The 25,435-nt window shown below is 41.2% G+C and overlaps 1 protein-coding gene and 2 long non-coding RNA genes across 4 annotated transcripts; 2 read left to right on the top strand and 1 right to left on the bottom strand.

Annotated features, from left to right (window-relative positions):
* The first annotated feature begins 806 nt into the window (after nucleotides 1-806).
* LOC118564763 (GTPase IMAP family member 8-like) lies at nucleotides 807-3,162 on the top strand. The gene is made up of 2 exons (XM_036143681.1): nucleotides 807-1,947; nucleotides 2,054-3,162. The coding sequence occupies exons 1-2, from the start codon at nucleotides 807-809 to the stop codon at nucleotides 3,160-3,162; spliced, it is 2,250 nt and encodes a 749-aa protein (XP_035999574.1).
* Nucleotides 3,163-15,664: 12,502 nt separating this feature from the next.
* LOC118565109 lies at nucleotides 15,665-16,711 on the top strand. Its single transcript, XR_004932190.1, has 2 exons — nucleotides 15,665-15,936; nucleotides 16,492-16,711. It is a non-coding gene; the product is annotated as an uncharacterized LOC118565109 (long non-coding RNA).
* Nucleotides 16,712-17,248: 537 nt separating this feature from the next.
* LOC118565107 lies at nucleotides 17,249-18,713 on the bottom strand. Of its 2 annotated transcripts, XR_004932188.1 has the most exons (4): nucleotides 18,474-18,713; nucleotides 17,898-17,991; nucleotides 17,601-17,688; nucleotides 17,249-17,379 (listed from the first exon to the last, which is right to left on the bottom strand). It is a non-coding gene; the product is annotated as an uncharacterized LOC118565107 (long non-coding RNA). The 2 variants fall into 2 exon arrangements; XR_004932187.1 differs by lacking the exon at nucleotides 18,474-18,713 and having other exon boundaries at nucleotides 17,898-18,066.
* Between the last annotated feature and the right edge of the window lie 6,722 nt (nucleotides 18,714-25,435).

Genomic DNA, 25,435 nt, shown 5'->3' with positions numbered 1-25,435 from the left:
GATGGGTTAAAAGCAGAGAACAAATTTTGTTGTAATGTATGTTTCAATGATTAAATTATTCAATTGTTATGATTATTATATTAACACAATAAAGAGACATTATGTTGTACAATGGCCCATATTTCCAGAACCATGAGGTCTATTGAAGTCATTCTCGGACCGTTTATTTCGGAACAGATAGGGGAACAATATTCCCCATTTTTGTCTGGTTGTTATTGTTTTGGTTGCAAAAGTGGCAAACTGTGGCCAAATACAAGCGTCCACAAGTGTCACAGTTTACATCACTCACCAAGATAAACCTAACTCAACTGTCATCATATTTCACCAATAGGGAGCAACTGTAGCACAACGGGTAGAGTACTAGGTTCAATTCGAACTTCCCTCTGTCAAATCAGTGGTACTTATATCTGTAACTTTGTACAGTGATGTGAATATAGCACCTTTACAACCATATTTATTCAGTTTATCTGCAAATAAATAAGTTGATTTGAGGTTCAGTTACTGTTAAATAACCCCCACTACTAGTGGGCGAAGCAGATCAAGATTCCAGATTTTTACCAGAGTTGATATTTTACTCAGATTAAATTGTGTTACATACAATTTTTAGTAGTTTATTTAAAATACATTAAAATATAGAGTAAAACATTAATTACTCTATGATGACCTATTAGGTTTTTGGTAATGCTATTTATATTGTGATTATCTAAGTTTATAAATTCATTATTTATTTATTTTTAGCAGATGGACTCCGGATTGTAATCTTTGGAAAAACCGAGGACGCGAAGGACTCCCTCTGCAACCTCATCATGCAGAAAAACCTATTTAACCTTTTCAAATTCAACCTTTTCAAGAAAAGTGAGTTGGCTTGTGGAGAATGGAGAGGAAAACCAGTGAAGGTTGTAAAATTTCCTGACATCTTCAGTCTTTCAGTGGAAGCTTTATTAGAAGAGATGCACAGTTGTTTGACACTTTGCCTTCCTGGACCGAATGTTCTGCTGCTGTTAGTGAAGCCTTCAGATTTCACAGAGAAGGACAGAAAAATACTGAAGTTTGTCTTGACTTTGTTTCATCAAGATGCCTTCAAGCATGCCATGGTCATCTTAACACATGATCATGAAATGAGACGTTCTGTTAATGAACTTTTGACAGATTGCTATGGAAGACACTACAATATGTTTAGAGAAGATTTCACACAGTTGATGGAGCAGATCGAGAACATTGTGAATGAAAACAAAGGAACCTATCTGAGCTTCAGAGGAGAGACCAGCAGACCCCAACAGAAACAGATCAAACCTCCACTAAACCTGGTTCTGTGTGGGAGGAGAGGAGCAGGGAAGACCTCAGCAGCCAAGGCCATCTTAGGTCAGACTCAGCTAAGATCCAATTCATCAGTTAGCGTTAAAAACCAGGGAGAGGTCAGCGGACGTTGGGTTTCTGTGGTGGAGCTGCCTGCCTTGCATGGAAGAACTCAGCAGGAAGTGATGGAGGAATCATTCAGGTGTGTCTCCCTCTGTGATCCTGAGGGGGTCCACGCCTTCATCCTGGTCCTACCTGTGGATCCCCTCACTGATGAAGACAAGGGAGAGTTACAGACCATCCAGGACATGTTCAACTCTGTGGTCAATGACTTCATCATGGTTCTGTTCACTGTCGAGTCAGATCCTAAAGCTTCAGCTTTTGTTAACTTTGTAAGCGGAGACAGAGACATCCAGAAGCTCTGTCAGAGCTGTGGAGGAAGATATTTTATCTTCAACATCAAGGACAAGCAGCAGATTCCAGAACTGCTAAGCGGGGTGGAAAAAACAATCATTCACAAGAATTCTCCAGGTTTTTACACTTCAGAGACATTTACAAGGGCCCAAATGGAGAAGAACATAAAACAAGATGAACACATCACCAGACTAGAGGCTGAAATTAAGAAACTCAAAAAGACACAGTCTGATCTTTGTAAGCATTTTATAAATAATTTTATACCATATTTCAGACGAGACTTCTGGTGCAATGCTGTGGTAATTTTCAGCCTTTTAACTTTCTGAATTTTCTTTTATTACAGGTACTGAACCAGATCAGAGCTCCATGCGTCTGAGGATTGTTCTGATTGGAAAGACCGGTTGTGGAAAGAGCTCTTCTGGAAACACAATTCTGGGACGTAAAGCCTTTAAAGCCGAGTCCAACCCCAAATCAGTCACAAAACGTTGTCAGAAAGAAGAGTGCGAGGTGGACGGTCGTCCTGTTGCTGTCGTCGACACTCCTGGTTTATTTGATGACAGTTTGAGCCATGAAGAAGTTAATGATGAGACTTTGAAATGTATGAGTCTCCTGGCTCCAGGTCCACATGTCTTCCTGCTGGTGTTACGGATTGGAAGATTCACTCCAGAGGAGAAAGAGACTTTAAGATTAATAAAGGAATGCTTTGGGAAAGGTTCAGAAAAGTTCACCATCATTCTTTTTACAAATGGGGATACATTGGAACATTGTGGGGAGACAATCGAGGAATACATAAGAGAAAATGAATTGTTAGAGAAGCTTATTTCTGACTGTGGAGGAAGATACCATGTGTTTAAAAACTATGACAGACAGAACCGAACACAGGTCAGTGACCTGATAAGAAAGATCGACAGGATGGAGAAGGAAAATAACGGCTGCTTCTACACCAATGAGATGCTGCAGGAGGCTGAAGCTGCCATCCAGAAAAAAACAGAGAAGATTCTCAAGGAGAAGGAAGAAGAGATGAAGAGAGAGAGGGAGGAACTCAAGAGAAAGTATGAGGAAGATATGCAAGAAACGAAAAGCAAAATGGAAGAAGAAAAAGAAAAACTAAAACAAGAAGCAGACCGGAAACTGAAGGAAATGAAAGAGAATATTGATAAAGAGAATAAACAAAGAGAGAGGGAGCAGGAAGAGAGAGAAAAAGAAAAGAGGAAGAGAGAAACAGATGACAAAACTCATCGACAGAGTTTTATACAGCAGCTTGAAGATCTGGACAAACAAATTCAGTCTGAGAAAGAGGAAAAGAAGAGTGTCAACAGAGAGCTGGAAAGGATCAGAGAAGAGAAGGAGAAAGATAAAGAGGCTTGGGAAAAAGAACGCAAAGAATGGTGGGAGAAACAAAAAGAGGAGGAAGAGAAAAGAGGAAGAGTTAAGAAAACTGAGAGAACTTGAGGAGCAGTACAAGAAGGAATGTAAAAGATATGAAGAGGAAAGAAAGAAAGAAGAACAAATCAGAAGAGAAGAAGAAAAAGAACAAAAGATTTTAGAGGAAAAGCTGGAACGGCTTCAAAAGGAATACAAAGACAGAGCGAGAGAGGAAGCTGTCAAGTCAAACGAATTCCAGGAGAAATATAAAAAGGAGTTTGAAGCACAAAAGGAGGCGCTTAAGGAGCAAATGAAGGACAAGGATGAGAAGTATGACCTGTTGAAGGCACTGGAAGCATACAAGGAATCAGAAAAGAGGAAACAACATCAGCTTGAAATTAGTAATTTAGTGAACTGTATCTCCAAGAAGAGAGAAAATATAACAGCAGTTAAAGATTTACTGACAAGACATGAGGAAGAATTAAAGCACACCAAAACAGAGACAGAAAAAGAAAAAATGCTTAAAAATCATGAAACTAAAATAAGTGAACTGGTGGAGAAACTTCTTGAGGAAACAGAGACAAAATCCTGGTGTTCCATTTTATGAGGAGAATTATTTGTCATGCCTCTGCAAGCTGAAAATTAGTTCTCAGTACATTTCTGATAACACCTACATATCTGTGTTATGAACATTAGACAAATGTTCTTCTCATGAATGTCTGATCAGTGTTGAGGGCAAGAACTTTATGTATCTGTTTTTTTGTGTTCTTGAAATGTTCTATAAATGAAACCCGTAAAGCAGCTATTACAGTCCACCAACAGCAAGAGCAGGAAAAAGAAACTAATAGACCTTTATATGAATTTAAAGGTCTGTTAGCGAGTATGTTCCTCCCACCACAGTGGGTGTGGTGTGGACCCTCAGTACTGGGGGCCTATCCCTGCTGAACCTGTCACACGGAGAAGCCTCTGGCAGAAGTTTCACTTCCAGAACCATCAAGGAGCTTTGTCCATTCTTAGAGAAAGTGTGATGCTGCTGTGCATCACCCGAAGCTGTCTCAGGCTGTAGAACATTGTACAATAATGTAATTGTGCAATGTTTTCCTTAAACTTTGAAGTGCCAAAACCTGATTTTGTTATAATAGAAAATTAAGAAATAGCGACAGGAGGGTTACTGCAGTGGCGGATACTTGCGGGGGCGTGGGGGGCGCGCGCACCCCCTTTTGGAGACCAAAATTCTTTTTTTTAGAGCGGGCGGGCATTGGGCAGGAGCTGTACTTTTTTTTCTGTTTTAACCTCGGAGTGGCCATCGTTCTATTAGTACTATCTTTGATGTGTCAATCAAACAATTCAACCAATCAAATCAACGACTGAAGACAAGTAGCTAGCCAGAGCCATAGAGAGAAAGAGTTGCAACACTCTTTAATGTCACCGCCAGGGCAGTCACATGGTTCGTGTAAACCGCTATAGTTCCAAAACATACCCTGGCTTTCATGTTCTTCTATGGGACAGACAGCAGCGATTGCGTTATTTAACGGTAAATATATATATAAACATACACCCTACTACTTTTTCAGCTGTTATTGCATGATTACACATTTGTTAATGTCATTTTTCCATTTTGAGAGGCAGGGTGAAAAGCTGTATATTACTTAGATACGTTTTACATTTTTGGAGGGAAAAGCTTATGTTCATGTTCGTATGGACAGGAGAACAGGCTAGAACGGCTCTAACTTAAGTTTTCTTTTCCATATTATTCATGTGATGTCATGATTTTCATTTTATCGCGACTGGGCTGTATTATTGATTACCGTGATTTTGCTTATAAATTCCGATTCAGCCATTAGCTTACCTTCGTGGTAGCGTTAGGTCTGCCGTGGTCCATTCAGCATTTGCCTAGCAGCTAGCTCACTTCTGATAAGTGGTCACCCCCAGACCCCAACGTGAAACATGATCATGTTAAGACTAAGAATATCATTTTAAGATTAAGCCATTCACATATTATCAAAAGCATGATGCTTATATGTTTGGGTCTATAGGTAAGTGCAGAGCTATTAAGATTTTTCTCTACGTCTCTGGGTTAATGCACAGAGTAAGAGTAAGGTTAGCTGCAGAGAGAGTGATAGAGAACAGTGACAGACAACACTCCCATTGGACTCCGTTGTTGCTTTTTGCTTTTTTGAGAAAGAACAGTCCATTTAGCATTTACACCCACTTTTTCTGATGAGGCAGGAGTTGGCCATACAAAAATGATAATTTTAATACAAAGCCATGCACAAAGAATCAAATATATTAAATAATAACAACTCATTAAGCTTGGATGAATGAATCAAATATTGTTTAATAAAAAATACTGAGTGAGACAACAAGATGTGTGTGTGTGTTTTTTTTGTGTGTGTGTGCGTGTGTGTGTGTGTGTGTGTGTGTGTGTGTGTGTGTGTGTGTGTGTGTGTGTGTGTAAATGTGTGTATCTAACTGGAAAAACAAGAACAAAGTGAAGGAATAGGGAGGAATATTATAAGTGATTAATACATTTAAAAAAAAAAATCCTCCACATACATCAGGCTTCAGAGTGCATCAGGGCTGAAAGGAAGAACAACATTTATAATAAAGGTACCTGGCATAAGATAAAAATTAACAGTGTGTAACAAAAAAAATGGAAACAAGCATGAATAATATCAACAAACATACGTACAGTGTGTGTGAACAAGAACAACAAATGTGTAAACAGGCGTTAAGAACAGGTATCCTAACCATTTTTTTTTGGGGGGGGGCGCTCCACTGAAACCTGTGATGGCCACAACAACGATACTGGTGGTCCAGCAAGATCTGTTGAGACAGGGGCACAAATATTTTCATTCAAGCCAGTTCATTCAGGACTGCCTAGAAAAATACTTTCTCTTGCATACATCAGATTCACACCTGTGGAGTTCCACCATGCTCTATGGCCAGTCACTGTAGGGCAGTTCCTCTCGACAACGCATACTAACATTCTCTTCATCTGAGTCCTGGACACTAAAAAGCAGATGAAGCGAAATAGGGCAACAATATATTCAACAATGGACAGAGCAGGTAACACTATATATAGGGCAAACAATTCACAGCATATTATAACGTCGCAAATATACTATACTTTACCACACTTATAATAGCTCTGAGCAAATTCAAAAGTGGTTGAGGAGAGAGAAGAAGGGAGGATCCTTGCTTGGTTATGAACTCTGACCTCTTACCTATTCTCAAAAGTCAGAGGGCATAGGTGGTTGAGGAAAAGTTGTCACCCGCTGTCTGTGATGTTAAATGGTGTCGTGGTTCATTGGTTACAACTAACATTTTGTAGATCAGTGGTCATACCATGGTTGGATGTGCAGCATTTGGATGCACCAATCGGTCCGAGAAGGGTTACCGCATGTATGGCTTCCCCAGGGACAAAGATCGATTGAAAAGATGGATGACAATGGTCAGCCGCAAAAACCTGCAAATGACCGGGACCAGCAACAGCCGAAAACTATGTCATGTAAGTAATGTTCAGAGGTGACATCACTCGCAAGCATTTTAAAGGGCATCATATTTCTAAGTGTAGAGAATTATGACTTTGCTGATATCTGAAGTGCAATGGAAACTGATCTTACAAGCCTCCCTTCAGGTACACTTTGAAGATGACCAATTTACTGTCACAAAAACCGGAGGCAAGTTGAAGTTGAGGCCAGATGCTGTGCCAACAATATTCCTTCATCGGCCTAAGCCGAAGAGGAGGAAACCCCGTTCTGGAAGGGTGCCACCAGCACCAACCCAAAGTATAACAGACCACACATACGGCAAATTAACTTTGGTATGATACATGCAGCAACAATGCAACAATATTCCCCATTTAAAGGCATACTATGCAAAATTTTTCAGTTAATTAATGTGTTCCATACCGTTTTGGATGATTAAATGAGTCATTTCAGGTCAAACAAAGGTTTTCTCGGCCGCCCTGGTGGTCTGTGGGGGATATACCATACTTGCAATTGCAGGAGCCCTCGGCCCGCACTCACAGGCTCAGAAGTCTCGGTCAAGACCGCGAGATTCAGTCTTGCTTTACGGCGAGAACTCCATGTGTTTTTGCCCTGCCATTCACTATATGCACGCGCGAAAGCAACAACAAAGAACCGCGTGTTAACGTCAAATAAACATGCAAGCATATCAATTTTTTTTAATTATTATTATTATTATTTTTTTTTTTTTTTGAATGTTGGCGAGACGGTAGCGTGAGTTTGGAGAGGCGGCCGCCTCGCCAAGATAGTGCTGCGGGAAACCCTGATGTTCATACTTTCACTGTGTTAGTCATTGTTTGTACTGCCGTTTTTTCGACTTTTCATTGCGTTCGCCTGTCTGCTAAGCTTAAAGGTATACTATGCAACCGGGGTTGATTTTCCAGCAAGGCTCCCCCCAGAGGGCGAAAGTAAAAGTTCACTGTCATAAATATGCTCAGCTGTTCTGGTTTCTCCGTCAAGCCAGGCGCGGTTGTTTTGAGCTTAGCAGACACCTTTGATCCCCCCCTCTGTTTTTTTTTTTTTGCGAAAAAAACAGAGGGGGGTATCATTTCAAACATTAGCTAGCAGCTGCTCTTTCAGGTAGCTAACTAGGTCCAGTAGGTTAGACTATTGTTTTTATACTTACGCCATCTACTGTCGGGACTCGGGAGTGGGCATTAGTTTACTTTAACCGCTTTGAGCAGAAAATGTAATAATACTCTTTAAAAACAAACAACAAAATTTATTTACAAATGTGAAGGACACAAGACATGTATTAATATAAATCCATAATATTCAGGGGTTAAAGCAAAAATAATCAATTTGACTGAAAACATTTTGTAGTCAGCCCATATATTCCCGGGCCGTGGATGTCATGCCACCTTAATAACCTCATTTGCTTATTGTGCAAAGTCCTCTTTAAACAAATCTGACAGTTCCATTGACAATTCCTGTATCTCTCCCACCTTTCAGCTTCAGAGCCTTGGCACCATCAAGGACAGCCCTCTCCATAATCTTCTTCACTTTTCACATCCATAACATCATCTGGTTAACGTTCATATTTACAGCATCAAGCAAGTTCTTCCTTCCACACTTTTGCCAAACTGGTCCACTGTCCACTCACCTTTCCCCTTTACAATTTCAAAACCCTTCCCTCCTTGTCCCCCGGAAAACCCTCCACTGCAGCTAATTCAAAAGACAGCAGCTTGCATCATTACATCATCTTCTTCACACCTGTACTTTAACTCCACTGTCACATTCAATATAAATCAATCCTATGATCATACAAGGCCAACAACAGCCATGGACAAAGAGGGACACAAAACCAACACGACACAGATCGCACATTACAATAATCAGTCTCTGCTTTGCCCATTATTGCTCAACAATTAATTATCACAACTCATGAGTTGAGTGGTGAGGGAAGCCGTCAAGCTGAAGGAGTCCCGAGCGGCAGGCGGCTCGGCTGGTCGCCGAGGCAAAAACTCGGGCGTGGGAAGAGTTCGGAGAGGCCATGGAGAAAGACTTCTGTACGGCTTCTAAGCGATTCTGGTCCACTATCCGGCGTCTCAGGAGGGGGAAGCAGTGCAGTACCAACACTGTTTACAGTGGGGGTGGTGTGCTGCTGACCTCGACTCGGGACGTCGTGCGTCGGTGGGCGGAATACTTCGAAGACCTCCTTAATCCCACCAACACGTCTTCCATTGAGGAAGCAGAGCCTGAGGACTCTGGGTCGGGTTCTCCCATCTCTGGTGCTGAGGTTGCCGAGGTTGTTAAAAAGCTCCTCGGTGGCAAGGCCCCGGGGGTGGATGAGATTCACCCTGAGTACCTTAAGGCTCTGGATGTTGTGGGGCTGTGTTGGTTAACGCGGCTCTGCAACATTGAGTGGACATCGGGGGCAGTCCCCCTGGATTGGCAGACTGGGGTGGTGGTCCCCCTATTTAAAAAGGGGGACCGGAGGGTGTGTTCCAACTACAGAGGAATCACACTCTTAAGCCTCCCTGGTAAGGTCTATTCAGGGGTTCTGGAACGGAGGGTCCGTCGGATAGTCGAATCTCGGATTCAGGAAGAGCAGTGTGGTTTTCGTCCTGGCCGTGGAACACTGGACCAGCTCTATACCCTCAGCAGGATTCTGGAGGGGGCATGGGAGTTTGCCCAACCAGTCTACATGTGCTTTGTGGATCTGGAGAAGGCATTCGACCGTGTCCCCCGGGGGATCCTGTGGGGGGTACTCCGGGAGTATGGAGTACCGGACCCTTTAATAAGCGATGTCAGGTCTCTGTACGACCGGTGTCAGAGTCTGGTCCGCATTGCCGGCAGTAAGTCGGACTCGTTTCCAGTGAGAGTTGGACTCCGCCAAGGTTGCCCTTTGTCACCGATTCTGTTCATAACTTTTATGGACAGAATTTCTAGGCGCAGCCAAGGTGTTGAGGGGATCCGTTTTGGTGGCCTTAGGATTGCGTCTCTGCTATTCGCGGATGACGTGGTCCTATTGGCTTCATCAGGGCGTGATCTACAGCTCTCACTGGAGCGGTTCGCAGCCGAGTGCGAAGCGGCCGGGATGAAAATCAGTGCCTCCAAATCCGAGACCATGGTCTTGAACCGGAAAAGGGTAGAGTGCCTTCTCCGGGTTGGGGAGGATGTGCTGCCCCTAGTGGAGGAGTTCAAGTATCTTGGGGTCTTGTTCACGAATGAGGGGAAGATGGAGCTGGAGACCGACAGGCGGATTGGTGCAGCGTCTGCTGTGAAGCGGGCGCTGTACCGATCCGTTGTGGTGAAGAGAGAGCTGAGCCAAAAGGCGAAGCTCTCGATTTACCGATCGATCTACGTTCCTACCCTCATCTAAAGTCACGAGCTTTGGGTCGTGACCGAAAGAACGAGATCCCGGATACAAGCGGCTGAAATGAGTTTTCTCCGTAGTGTGTCTGGGCTCTCCCTTAGAGATAGGGGGAGGAGCTCAGTCATCCGGGGAGGACTTAGAGTAGAGCCGCTGCTCCTCCACGTCGAGAGGAGCCAGTTGAGGTGGCTCGGGCATCTGGTCAGGATGCCTCCTGGACGCCTCCCTGGTGAGGTGTTCCGGGCACGTCCCACCGGGAGGAGGCCCAGGGGAAGACCCAGGACACGCTGGAGGGACTATGTCTCCCGGCTGGCCTGGGAACGCCTTGGGATTCCTCCTGAGGAGCTGGCCCAAGTGGCTGGGGAGAGGGACGTCTGGGCCTCCCTACTGAAGCTGCTACCCCCGCGACCCGACCCCGGATAAGCGGAAGAAGACGGACGGACGGACGGACGAACTCATGAGTTTATAAAAAGGCATTAACTTTTTTTTTAAGTTTATAAAAACGGTTATATTTTAGCCCAGTGACATGTCCAGGAAGGACTCTGTGTCCCCACCTCTCGCTTGTTGGCTGCTGGAGATGGTTACCAGCTCCTCCACGTCCCTGTGTTACGTCAAGCTGCGTTTTCCAATCATATACGGCATGCCGTAACACCTGTATGGCCACAGGTGGAAATAATTCATTAATTAGCTGCAGGAGCAGCAACAGACAAGCTTACCAAGGGAAGTTGTTGTCAGCTATTCTATCCGCTGTTCTTTCTGACCTGCTGGTTCACATAAATCCAAAGAAAATCTTTGACCATCGCCACTTTCATTCATAGCATCTGTGGTCAGTTTCAGATGTTCTTCCAAAAGTTAAAACGATTAAACACTGATTAAACTCAGATGGGAGACCTCCGCGTTGCAAAGACCCGCCCTACTCTCTTTCTGATTGGCTAATGTTCTGGCTCTGCCAGATTTCATTGGTTGAGTGGAGCTTCTGTTTAAAATCTTGAATAAAAAGTCTACACGGAACATTTTGCGCTCATTTTCCAAATGACGGAAATCTGTCGCAGGGACGGAGAACTTTAACCCCTGATGATATTACTCATTCAGATCAGAGGGGAGGAATGTATCCCCCCCAGGGATAAAACATGAATGACCAGAGGGGGGGACATCACAACCAGAGGGGGGGAAAATCCCCCCCATCCCCCCCAGCAAATCGCACCCTGTATATATATATATATATATATATATATATATATATATATATATATATATATATATATATATGATATATATTTATGATATATATATATATATTATATATATATATATATATATATATATATATGTATATATATTAGTGCTGTCAGTTAAACGCGTTATTAACGGCGTTAACGCAAACCCATTTTAACGCCGACAATTTTTTTGTCGCCGTTAACGCGCGTCGCGTCAAAACACACACACCGTTCCCTAATGTTTTTCCCCCCGCCGCGCTCTCCGTACTGTGTTTCTTTTACCCTCGGCGCTTTCCGTACTTTCAAGAGTGCTAGAAAACTGTAGCACACCCGCCCCGCCCCGAAGGGTTTCTTTTACCCTCGGACACATGCGACTTCTTTTTTCTAAAAGCGCTTCTAAATTTTTTTGTGAAATTGCTTATTTGGGCTCTAAAATAAGTGACGAAACAGCGGTTATTATGAGACCTGCCTGCACTGCCCACACTCTGTATCCAGCTGAAATATCCCTCCGCCATAGAAGCCGACGGTAGTAAAGGCAGAGAGAGCAACTCTGCTCGTATTTTCTGCAGTTTACGGTGCAATAACCGGTGATAACTGCTGAAAGTAGATTACTTGGTGCAGATCACCATTTTATCAGACATTGGTTCTGAAGATGAGCTTTTACACGTTGATAAAATTGCAGAAACCCAACCCATAAACCGTACTTTAATGCTTATTAATTTGTTTTCTCTGTATTTGACAAACTAAGGCTGAATCACGTTGCCAAACGAAGGACCTGGAGTTACTAAACAGTTACTAAACTAAGCTCCTGCCCAGTTGCAAGCAAAGTGTAAGACTGGAATGACCTGGAGATTCAAAACCTTTTTCCAGGCTTAAACTCTATGAATATGGATATAAACAGCAAGCAAAAATATTGTTGTTGGTGTGAAAGCTCAGAATTAGATGTGAGAGAGAGAGTGAAGAAATTAACAAAACTTATGACTTTATTGAAATGTACAATTTTTATTAATTTATATGTTTATGCATAATACCATGTCTAGCTTTGTTTAAGAGGCAAAAAAAATATATATATCGGCATGAAAACAGGTATTTATTTACACATTTATTTACACACTGTGTAAACATCAGGGCGTCATGATTAGTCATTTAGCCATTATAGTCCAGAGTTTAACATTTGGCACCAGGATGTTTTCATTCCAATTCTGAAAAGTGCTTGAAAAATAACATAAAAATATGTTTTGTACAAGCATGTATTTTATTAGTGTCATTTATTGCAAAATTGCACATTAAAATGCCCAAACAGGCTATTACACTTTCAGAAATAAAAGGATAAAATATGCGATTAATTGCGATTAATCTCAAGTTAACTATCGACATTATGCGATTAATCGCGATTAAAATTTTTAATCGTTTGACAGCACTAATATATATATATATCATTTCCTGTCAACACTGGACTTCCAAAATTGAGCAAAACATATACCTATTTTGTGACGTTATTGTTTTTCTCATTCTTTGATCTATATATTGTAAATTACTGGCAAGTGTCTGTCATTATTAATGTTTTCCTTTTACGTATTTGTGGGTAAGGCGTGTCACGGGCGCTTTAAATTAAGTGTTATCTTGTCTACTTTTTTTCCTAACAGAAAATTAACACTTAATTGGCATGTTTATCTGAACAAGGGCTGGATTGTCCCCTACGTTTAGGTTATGCCCTAATTAAGGAAGTAATCAGTCACACCATTTGCTTTTAAACATAAAGAACCATGTACCTTCAGGAATTGTTGCTGTGGTCTAAGAAATGGTAGAGATATTGATAATTTTTTTCTAAATCTTGCATCCATAGCAACAAGTTAGTTTAGAGCCCTGTTTTATATTTAACTTTTGTTTATCCATGTTTGGTTTTATTCATTTATGGCCCTAATCTGATCAATTACTAAAACTGCAGTAATAGAAACACTCAAGAGTCACATTACTTGTTTATGCTCACAAACATGGCTAATGAAACTGATTCCATTTCGGATCTATTCATCTATTCTTTCTGTGTTTTGACAGTCTCAGAGCTCCGGGTTGTTCTGCTGGGGAACAGCTGGTCAGAGAGGAGATCAGTTGGGAACTTCATACTGAAAAAGGAAGAAATCACCACTGAAAAAGCACCTGAACAGTGTGAGATATACATTACACAGTTCAATCAGAGAACAGTAACCATCATCAACACCCCAGACCTCCTGCAAACCAACCTGTCTGAAGACAAACTCAATGAATATGTGGAAACCTGCATCACACTCTCTGATCCAGGACCTCATGTGTTCCTGCTGGTTCTTCAGCCTGAGAACTTCACTGAGGAACAAAAAGGGAGACTCTGTGTCTTCCTGACACGTCTCAGTGATCAATCGTTTGATCATTCCATGGTTCTGATTTCCACACCCAGAGAGAGGAGTGAAGCTGATGATTCATCTGACCTACTCTTAAAAGAGATGATCGTTAAACGTCAGTACAGACACTTAAGGCGGAAGAACCTGGAACATCCTGAGCTGCTGACACGTTTAAGTCAGATTGTAAAAGAGAACCACGGATATGTGGGACGCATCACAAAGACTTACTGACGAATGTGTTAAACCGGAGGAAACCCATTTTGATTTCCATCCCACAAAAGAGAATGGTAAATTATGAAGATTAGTAATTTGAGAGTTTATCATGAAGTTGCATTTTTACAAAATGTTTTAAATTCTGTCCCCAAAAACCAAACAATAGACCAAAGCAAGTAATTTACTCTGTTAGAATGTGTTATTTGGAAGAAATAACACATTCGGACGTTGGGTTTCTCTGGTGGAGCTGTGTATTGGGAAGAAAAAAAAAGAAGAAGAATGTTCTTAACCAATCACTTAATCTGGGTGGCATTAACCTGGCCTCTGGTAATAAAGTAAAAAATCTTGGTGTTATTTTTGACCAAGACATGTCATTTAAATCCCATATTAAACAGGTTTCCAGAGTTTCCTTTTTTCACCTCCGGAATATCGCCAAAATTAGAAACATTCTGTCCAGGAGTGATGCTGAAAAACTGGTCCATGCATTTGTTACTTCAAGGCTGGACTATTGTAATTCTTTACTATCAGGAAGTCCACAAAATGCAGTTCGAAGTCTTCAGCTGATCCAAAATGCTGCAGCAAGAGTTCTGATGAAAATCAACAAGAGGGATCATATTTCTCCAATTTTAGCTTCCCTTCATTGGCTTCCTGTTAAATCAAGAATAGAATTTAAAATTCTTCTTCTAACGTATAAAGCCCTTAATAATCAAGCTCCATCATATATCAGAGCTCTGATTACCCCGTATGTTCCTAACAGAGCACTTCGCTCTCAGACTGCAGGTCTGCTGGTGGTTCCTAGAGTCTCTAAAAGTAGAATGGGAGGCAGATCCTTTAGCTATCAGGCTCCTCTCCTGTGGAACCAACTCCCAGTTTTGGTCCGTGAGGCAGACACCCTGTCTACTTTTAAGACTAGGCTTAAAACTTTTCTTTTTGACAAAAATTATAACTAGTGACTCATGTTACTCTCAGCTACCTTTATAGTTTTACTGCTATAGGCTTAGGTTACTGGAGTATATCAGGATCTAATTTTCTCACTATATTGAGTTCTACTGTTCTTCAATTATGCATTATGTGTTGTCATTTCTGCTTTAACTTTCTGTTCTCTCTCTTTTCTCTTCATAGTAGGTACACCTGGTCTGGCGTTCTGTTAACTGTGACATCATCCAGAGAAGACGGCTCACCTGCTACTACCATCTAATGTAGAACAGATTACTAGATCAATATGTGCTTCTGTGCTTTTTTGTTTCTCTTGTTGTGTCTCTGTTCTGTCTTCTGTAACCCCAGTCGGTCGAGGCAGATGACCGTTCATACTGAGCCCGGTTCTGCCGGAGGTTTTTTTTCCCGTTAATGGGTGGTTTTTCTTCCCACTGTCGCTTCATGCTTGCTCAGTATGAGGGATTGCAGCAAAGCCATGTACAATGCAGATGACTCTTCCTGTGGCTCTACGGTTCCCCAGGAGTGAATGCTGCTTGTCGGGACTTTGATGCAATCAACTGGTTTCCTTATATAGGAAATTTTTGACCAATCTGTATAATCTGACCCAATCTGTATAATATGATTGAACTTGACTTTGTAAAGTGCCTTGAGATGACATGTTTCATGATTTGGCGCTATATAAATAAAATTGAATTGAATTGAATTGAATGTGTTATTTGCCTTTTTTGTCTTTTGCACAACCTGACTTACAGCAAAGTATAAAACAAAATGGTTATTTTATCTCCTATAAGCTTTTTCTTTAGCTTTAAGCTTTTATTACCACATAGGTTTATTTGCTAATTTTACTTTTTTCCATCCATCCATCCATTTTCCAAACCGCTTCATCCCTCATGGGGTCGGGGAGCCGAGCAAGATGGCGGCGTGAGTGGTTGATTTTAGCTGTGTCTCAATTCGGCGGCTGCGTCCTTCGAAGGACCCAGCCTACACAGCCTTAGGAGGACCCAGCCATCGGAGGATGCTCCGGAGGATCCTCAGCCGTTGGTAAATGGGACGGTCTAGCCTTTGGAGCACTTCCTGGTTGCGACACGACGTCATCACGTCTACCCCAAGCCCGGCGAAAACAGCACCAGCGCCGATAAACGACGCAAAAAAATGGATATTGAATTATTTTTTTTATTTACTTGTTATTGGAGGAGGAGAGTCAGTTTAGCCGGCTTCGGCGGCAGTAAAACCGGCGACGAATTTTCCTCAGGCTGGGAGAGCGCAGTGGAGAGGTAACATTTACCTGCTATTATTTTCACCCACAGGGGTCTGCTAATGATCATAATATACCAGTTATTAAACAAACGCTTGTCAGCAGATTGATGAATATGTTTAAATATAAAATGTTATATTTATTTGTAAGACTTGATATAGGCTTATGTTTGTAACTTTAGTAATTTGAATTGAATAGTTAAATGTGTACAAACCCTGTAAATAACTGACTTAAATCACTACTTTCACTATCACTAATGTTGTGTTGAGAAGCCAAACTAATATTGAGAAATAAATCATTATTTGTCTAAATTGTTATCCCCTTACTGCCTGATTTTATTTGTAATTATATAACGAAAAAATAATACAGGAAATATAAATCTAAATATAAAAATGTAAAAAAAAAAGTTAAATAGGGGATCTAGATGAAGTAAAATAAGTAAAGGCCAGAATTGTTTGGTCACAAATTAGCAACACCAGGCGTTAAGCGGTTAACGTTCACTAGAATTATATCAGCTAAAATGAAATTGCTATCATCTAATCCTGTTGTTCTTAATCTTCATGTCTCTATCCAGACAAGGCCGATGTACCGCTGCATCAACTTAAATGCACAACATCTGCCTGGGAGCCGGTGACATCATGGCCCCATACGATGAAGTGCAGGACGACATGCCAGAGGATGAAGAGGGGGAGAACGTGTTGGAGGCAGTCAGTGGTGCTCCCTGGCGGGACCAGCTGTCTGCCGAGGTGTCTGCCCTGGAGGAGGGTCTACCCGACCACGATTACATTTAGATGGCAAGTATAATCACTTTTTAGCTTTTCTCATGTAAGGGTTATGAAAACAGTTGTAGTAAAGTCATTTTCTGCGTCGTCTTAAACATTTTTAGGAACATGGCAGCCGTCGATTGGGTCAGCCCTGCAAACCCTGATGGACGATGTGGTGAACAGTGGAGAGAGGCATCCCCCACCCCCCAGATGATGTTCCACAGGCAGTCAGAAGACTCCAAGGTCATCTGTGTGGCATCCCATCCAGTCCAGCAGCACCACCAGGGACTCCTGCTCAGTCAAAATTGTATATATATATATATATATATATATATATATATATATATATATATATATATATATATATATATATATATATATTCTTTAGTAATATTTATTTTATATCTTCTGTAAATAGTTAAAATGTTTTTGATAGTTTATTGTAAATACTCAAAAATAAATTGATGTTATCACTGAGAAGTTGTTCTAAGTTTACTTAAATTGTAAAGAAGTGATGAAACAGATGATGTAAAAGGTTAAAAGACTTTAAGAACACACAGACAACAATAACTTTTATAAACAATTTAATAATTTAATTTAACAATAACAGCAACACAGAACCTGAGGATAAACCATGGCCAGGTGGCAGCAGTAGGCTTCCCACTGACCCCCTGCCCTGTCCCTGGATCTTTGCATTCCTAAAGTAGAGGAAAACAATTTGTGTCAACAGATGCAATTTTCTGTAGTGTTTCTTTGAAGCTAGAAAAAAGGAGTGTTTATATATATATATATATATATATATATATATATATATATATATATATATATATATATATATATATATATATATATATATATATATATATATATGTGTGTGTGTGTGTGTGTATTTCATTACATTAGCCAAACCTGAACATACTTTGTATTTTTTTTCCAAGTTGTCCCACTTTTTTTTGGCCTGTTGTGGCTCAACTTCACCCTCCAGGCCCGTTTTTTGCAGGATTGTTCTAAACAAGAGAAACGAGAAGAGATAAACACACAAGGATCCCTACTATCACAACTATAAGATTTAAAAAAAAAAAGTAACATCTGGGCATCATTTGATGTGATCAAAAGATTATATTTGTACGTTGGTGTTTGAACAGGACTTCTTTGAACTTGTGTGACTTTTACATATAAATGCAACATGTATATGGAATTATGCCTCAACTCTTACCTCCATCAGACTGCGGCAGTGTTTTTGGCCCCGGTAAAGAGGTGGTCATTTTGCCCACGGAGTTTTATCAACTCCTCTGTATGCTCCCTGCTCCCTAGAACAAAACGACATGTAAAGCATATTTCTGTTATGTCAACAGGAAAAATGACTGTTCTGTATAATTACGCTGTTATTGTTCTTCAAGTGAATTATACTTTAAACCTTATTATACTGTACTGTAAATTAACTATACGTTATTGAGTATTCAAACAAAACGTTTGCAGTATTGACAGCCCAGCACAGCTGGACTGATGTTATTTCTTCAGCTGCATTAAGCTTTGACAGTTCTAATCACTTGTAATAAACTGTATGATCGGATTTGTGAGGGACATGGCTATCAGCACAGTTACAATAAGATGTAGGTTAAAATAAAAAATTGTGACATTTTTATTCAGTCTTTTAATGTTGCTAAAAGTCTCGTATCAACAGATTAGCTCTAAACTTTAGCTTTAGCTGGTCCTACAAATTCCGGTGGCTCCGTTACCGTCATGTATTTTAATAATGTTCAGTTAAAAAAAATAAAAACAAACTACTTACATAGCTGTACTTAGCACTACTGCAAGCGCTGCTGCTGCTTTCCTTTAGTCTTGATGAAAATCCGCCTTCTTTCTTCTTATTAAACTACTAAAAAAAAAGCGAGCAAAGCACCTTGGGAAATCTTATGGCAGGCAAGGCCAGTAAGGATGGTCGCGGTGCATCCTCAGAATTCGGGGAAAAGGAGGACGCATTTGAAGGCTGCATTTTAAGCGTCCTCAGAATTTTTGCCAAATGGGACAGCCTCCGCGCATCGTTGTGACGTCACCGGCCTTAAAATGCGTCCTTCGAAGGACGCAGCCGCCGAATTGAGACACAGCTTTTTTCAAGCTCTCCCGAGATTGTTTGGATAAGGAGCTGTTATTACTGCTTTAACGCAGGGAAGCATTTATTCTGAGACCTTCATTAAATAGTGTGCTTAAAGTTGCTTAAAAAAAGAAGTCCTGAAAACTTCAAAGAATGGCTGCAAGTGGTAAGCGCAAATCCGTCAGCACAGAAAATACACCAACAAAGATGTCGGCTAAAAGTCATAAATCAATGGATGACCATGACTTCGCTGAAAACATCATAGCAACTTTAAAGTTGACGATAAACGAGAGGGCGGACGGTCTTCAAGCAAGCATAAATGATCTCAAAGATTCGGTGGATTATATCCACGAGGAAATGAAAGAAATGCAAGAAAAGATGACCGAAACCGTCAGGAGAGTTGAAAAATCAGAAAAAAAGGTGCTGCTAATGGAAAATAAGCTGCTCGAACTTTCACGTTATAAAAGAAGGTGGGACTTGAGACTTTCGGGAATAAATGAAGAAGAAGGAGAAGATGTTCGCAGCAAAGATATTTCCATTTGCCAGAAGACAGCACCAGAATGCAAAGAAAAACTACCAGACGTCATTGACAGCGTACACCGGCTGGGCCGCGTTACAAACACGGGACGTCCTCGAGAAGTTATTATCCAGTTCTCTATGAGACACTACAGGGATGCGGTATGGAAGGCGGCCAAGCAGTCATCTTTCCTGAAATCAAACAACCTGCGCTTCAAGGAGGACTTTTCCCCAGAGGACCGTCAGAGAAGAAACAAGCTGTGGCCGCTGGTGAAAAAAGCACGCGAAGAAGGGAAAACAGCCTTCTACGTCGGTCCCAGAGCCTTTGTTATTGACAAAGGAGGAAAGAGGAAAGAACTCGAACCTGCTGATGATTAAAATACATCTTGAAAATCAGAACTAGGAGTTAAGTAATGACATTTAAATATCGTTAAAGCTCCGTTTATTTTAATTTCTCTGTTGGGAGAGTTTGTTAGATATTCCTGTAAACTCAATTTTCAGGGTTAGAAGCTACAATTCTTAGTAGCATTTCTTTTTTTAAAGTTATTTCACTCAATGCTCGAGGGTTAAGGAACAACACTAAAAGAAAGGCAACTTTTTTATACATTAAAAATTTTAAAGCGGATTTCTGTTTTATCCAAGAAACACATTCAACTGCAAATGAAATCAAATTCTGGAAAAGTCAGTGGGGGGACGAAATATGGCTGGCACATGGCACTACTCAATCAGCAGGAGTGGCAATATTACGAAACAACTTCAGGGGAGATGTATTATGTTCACTCTTAGATACATGTGGGCATTTTGTTTTATTAGTTGTATCAATAAATGAAGAAATGTTTTTGTTGAGTTCGATATATGGGTACAATACCAAAGCAGAAAATATGCAACTTTATGATAGATTAAGTAACGGGGTAAATCATTTATTGGGAAAATATCATAATATGAATATTATTATTGGTGGGGACTTCAATTTAACACTTAATGATACTTTAGATAGATTTCCTCCAAAAGCTAATACAAATCCAAACACAGTTCTAGAAAACTTTATGTCAACCTTTGGCCTGACTGATGTATGGAGACAAAAAAATAATTCCAAAGTTGAATTTACGTGGCAAAACAAAACAGGCTCCTTTAAATCAAGAATTGATTTCTGGCTTGTATCTGATTTAATAGCTGATGAAATTAAGTCAGAGATTCTTCCAGCCCCTTTATCAGACCATCAGCTTATTTTAATTGAAAAAACTAAATTAAACCAGTTTGGAAAAAATAAAATTACAGCTTACTGGAAACTCAACTCTTTACTGTTAGAAAATAAAACAGTAGCAGAAAACATTAAATAAACAATTATAAAGTATTGGAATACAGCTCAAAGTCAGAAGGAATTTAGTAAAAATTGGGAACTCCTAAAATATGAACTTCGAAAACTGGAGCTGAGATTGCTAAAAGAAAAAGAAAAGTAGAATCAGAAGTAGTAAAAGAAATTATCTTACTGAACAATGTTCTGCCAGAAAATTTATCTGAAGAACAAAAGATTAGATTAAACCATTTACAGCTGAACCTGGACAATATTTACATTTCCAAAGCTAAAGGGGCGTACATCAGATCAAGACAGAAATGGTTAGAAGAAGGAGAAAAAAACTCTTCTTATTTTTTTAGATTAGAAAAAAAACACCAAATATCTAACAGTATTATGAAACTTCAAATCAATAATAACATCTGTGAAGACCCTGTTCAAATCTCTTCTTATTGCGAGACTTTTTTCCAAGAACTTTATCAATCAAAATGTTCTGATGAAACTATCACACAATATATTAACTCTCTGAATAAAATGCAAATTTAGCAAAAATAATAAAGAACAATGTGATTCCTTGATTACGCTTGAAGACATCCAAAAATCCATCAATAAATTAAAATTAAATAAATCACCGGGGACTGATGGCCTTAATACAGAATTTTATAGAAAGTTTTCAGAACATCTATTGCCATTTTTACATCAAGTTTATCTTGAAAGTTTGAATTCTGGATCACTCCCACCAACAATGACCCAAGGTCTGATTACACTGATCCCTAAACCACAAAAAGACAAGCTTCTTCTGGATAACTGGCGACCAATTACATTACTACAAAATGACTATAAAATTATTGCAGGCTGTATTGCTACAAAAATTAAGAATACTCTTGAAGAAGTGGTTGATGAAACTCAGTCTGGATTCATACCAGGCAGACATATAACTAATAATATCAGACTTATATTGGATCTGCTAGATTATTCAGATTTAATAGAGGGGGATGGTCTCATATTATTTCTAGATTTCTTAAAAGCCTTTGACACAGTTGAACATACATTTTTGTTTAAAGCATTAGAAGTATTCGGATATGGACAAGTCTTCATTAAAAGTTGTCAAATGTTATACAGGAATTGTAATGCATCTGTAAAATTGTCACATGGCTGCTCTAAAAGATTTTATTTGAAAATGTCATGGTTTTCAGATGACGAGCCCACATGCAGATACGAACGGGAGGCAATGCACAGTTTTACGATTTTATTTAAAGGAAAACAGGCAGGTCTATGGACGGAACTACAGGTGACTCGGCTGGGTCAGAACGTCACGGCTGGAGAGTCTGTAAGAAAGAGCAAGTGAGTTCTTCTGAAATAAGAGCCAGGAAACTTGCTAGTAGTTGCGCTGCTTACCATTAGGCTGGGCGGACCTAACCGGGAAGAAGTAGCGTCAGGAGAACTCTATGTGACTACTCAGATGGAGATAGGTGGCTAGTGGCTGAGGGCGGCATATGTAGCTGGCGAGGAATCCGAGGCGACCTCATCGGCAGCGGTTGACAGATGGATTGACCAGAGTGAGCACAGAACCAACAGAACCCGGGAAAGGGGATCTCAGGCCTCGCTGGGTAACTTCCAGGAAGTATGAGGGGAGCGCCAGAGCAAAATCTGAGCAGACAGGTCTGCTGGTCTGTTTCTTCGGACGGGACGTCAAGACAGGTGAGTGCATCCAAGCACCAAAATCTGGAGCAACAGAGAGGTACAAAAAATTACTCAAAAAGAAGAGTAACAAAAAAACTCACAAGCTGGTTTCCGAGAGTTGGGACAGAGGCCACGTCGTACCACGACTGGTTAAGGCTCCGGCGTCTTCCATCTGCCAGTGCTCTGCTTAAGAAGCCAGAGGAAGCCGCCTGCAACGAGCTGCAGGTGTGGACCACGCCTCCTCAGCCAACTAGACACACCTGAGGAGTAGAGTTAGAGCAGCCAACACAGAGAACCCTGACACTACCCCCCCCTCAACGGCCGCCTCCTGGCGGCCCAGACGAAGAAGTGCTGGGCTGAGTAGACCAGAAATCCCGAATCAAATCCTGATTGGCGATGGTAGCTGCAGACACCCATGAGCGATCCCCAGAGCTGCGACCCTCCCAATCGACGAGGTATTGGTGACCCCTACCTCGTCGACGGGCATCCACAACCCTGATGACGCGAGGATTCTGACTGTCCTGGGAGGGTGGAGGGGGTCCGGAAGGAGGGTATGAATCATTGTCCAAAACGGGCTTAATCTGGGATACATGAAAAGTGGGATGAACACGAGAGTGAGGGGGAAGACGTAAGCGGACGGTGGTCGGGTTGATAACTGTCTCTATTTCATAGGGACCAGTAAACCGGGGAGCAAGCTTCTTGGCGGATGGGTTAGTCAATACATCTCTGGATGATAACCAAACCCTCTGACCGGGGCGATAATGGGGAGCTGGTCTGCGGTGCTGGGGTCCGTTCTTCGTACGTTGCTTAAAACATCCGAGATCAAATGACACATCCAAGATGATTTCATCCGGCTAATCATGATCCGGCTAATTGGGTTCTTCCAACACACCTGTTGTTTACGATTAGTATCTCTGGATTGAGTTATCTGAGACAACTGCGCGTTCATGCGTTTGTTTAAAAGGGGAAATGTATCGATAGTAGAAACAATGATCAGCAACGCTGCTATTGGCTGTTCAGCGTGGCCAAAGAACGCCCACAGTTTTTCTCCCAAGCAGAACACAAGCTTTTAATGGAAGGTTATGCCGAATTTGAGTCATTAATTTAAACGACAGGCAACACCTCAAAGTCTGCTTAAGCCAGGAGAGAGGGCTGGCAAAAAGCAGCAGACAAATTAAATTGTAAATACTGTCCATGGTAGATGTTTCTATCTCTTTAAACAGTATGAATTTTTGCATTTTAATAATCTCATATTCACTTTGTTCTTTTATATCAGAGCCTCCACGGGACCCACTAGAACATGAGGACAAGTAAAAGTGAAATACAAGAATATTCTACAAAATGGTAGCCTTTAATTATTATACTTTATTTTAAAAAGGCACTTGTTATGTCAAGAGATCCAAATTTCGGTGTCATTCCTTAGAGACGGGAAGTAAAGGACACATGCAAACTGGGAAATTTAACAAAAAAATCATTATCCATAAAAATGAAAATCTTTCTTTTCCAAGTCATCCACATTTTACACGGTAAAACTGTATTGCTCCGTGTCTAGATAATCCATCCATAGTTTTTTTAATACAATATACGGCTGGACAGGAAGCAAGCCTTTCAAAGTAAAACTAAACTTCACAATAAAATGGCCCGAACAAATCTTCTTACTGAATATGATAAAAATAAAAAGCAAACTATCATACAAATAACTTAAATATTTTAGATTTATGGCTCCAACACCACTTTTTCCTCTTTAAAAGCCACTGTTAAATGATGTGTTTGTCTGTTTATAACAGCCACCAAGAAAAATCTCTACAATTACACTGTCCCGCTGCGCTAAAGGATCCTGTCTATTGCGCAATACGCGATTAATTCGAAAAACTCTGCAAATTATTCTTACACCTTCCGCAACAGGTTGCAGTTGTTAAAATGGACATGGCTACGGCAGACTTCCCTATCTCCTCCGCTTATACAGCCGTGATCTAATATTGTTTACATGAAATAAGCCTGCTCGAGAGCAGGCTTAAGCTGGCGCACATGTTGCTATGACAACAAGTGCAGGATGTCTTTCGAAGAACCAAACGATCCAAGATCATGCCAAATCGTCAACAATGAAATCCTGCTAACTGAGTTAGCGACGTACGAAGAACGGACCCCTGGTCAGCAAACCTCTTACTCCGCTCTGCGGTGCGAGTGAGTGCTGTAACCGTCTCTTTCCATATATTCTGGCAGCGAGCAATATAGTCGTTGACGGAGGTGAAGGGAATCCTGAGTTCGTCTGTGGGTAGGAGTGGAGGTTGATATCCTAAGGCAACTTCAAAAGGTGAACGTCCCGTGGCTGAGGTGATGTGAGAGTTCAGGGCATACTCTACCCAAGGCAAAAACTTGTTCCAGTCGGTAGGTGAAGATGACGTGAGGCAACGGAGAGTGGTCTCTAATTGTTGATTCATTCGTTCTGTTTGGCCGTTGGTTTGAGGATGGTATCCGGAGGTGAGCGTGTAACGGGCACCCAGAGCGGAGCAAAAGTGCCGCCAGACCTGAGAAATAAACTGGGGACCCCGGTCAGAGAGAGTGTCAACAGGGATACCATGGAGCTTGAAAACATGTTTAATGAGGAGTTGGGCAGTCTGGAGGGCGTTAGGTAGCTTACGGATGGGAATGAGATGACAAGACTTCGAAAAACGGTCAACAACAGTCAAAATCGTTGACATGCCTTGGGAAACAGGGAGTCCAGTAACGAAATCAATGGCAATGTGGGACCATGGACGTTTGGGGATAGGAAGAGGATTCAACAACCCAGAAGGTGGCTGGTTAGAAGACTTATTCTGGGCGCAGACAGGACAAGCTAAAACATAGTCTCTGACGTCCTTGGTCCACGATGGCCACCAGAATCGCCGGGACACCTGAGACTGGGTTCTATAATTGCCCGGATGGGCGGAAAACTTAGCATCGTGACACCAGCGTAAAACCTCCGGACGAACAGATTGGGGAACATACTTTAGTCCCGGTGGACCCGTACCAGGATCCGGATCTAATAGTTGGGCCTGGTTAATCCTGTCCTCCAGATCCCAATGCAGACCTCCAACAGTGCATGTGGGGGGAAGAATAAGTTCCGGCTCCTTCTCTTGTTCAAATGGGGCAAATTGACGAGACAGAGCATCTGGTTTAATGTTTC

Source organism: Fundulus heteroclitus, chromosome 12 (assembly GCF_011125445.2).
Source record: "Fundulus heteroclitus isolate FHET01 chromosome 12, MU-UCD_Fhet_4.1, whole genome shotgun sequence".
Taxonomy (NCBI): domain Eukaryota; kingdom Metazoa; phylum Chordata; class Actinopteri; order Cyprinodontiformes; family Fundulidae; genus Fundulus; species Fundulus heteroclitus.
This window is presented reverse-complemented; position numbering and strand designations above follow the sequence as displayed.

Coding starts and splice junctions, on each gene's coding strand:
- LOC118564763 (XM_036143681.1), top strand. CDS start 807: ATGCAGAAAAACCTATTTAACCTTTTCAAATTCAACCTTTTCAAGAAA. Junction 1,948..2,053: donor AAAGACACAGTCTGATCTTT/GTAAGCATTTTA, acceptor CTTTTATTACAG/GTACTGAACCAGATCAGAGC.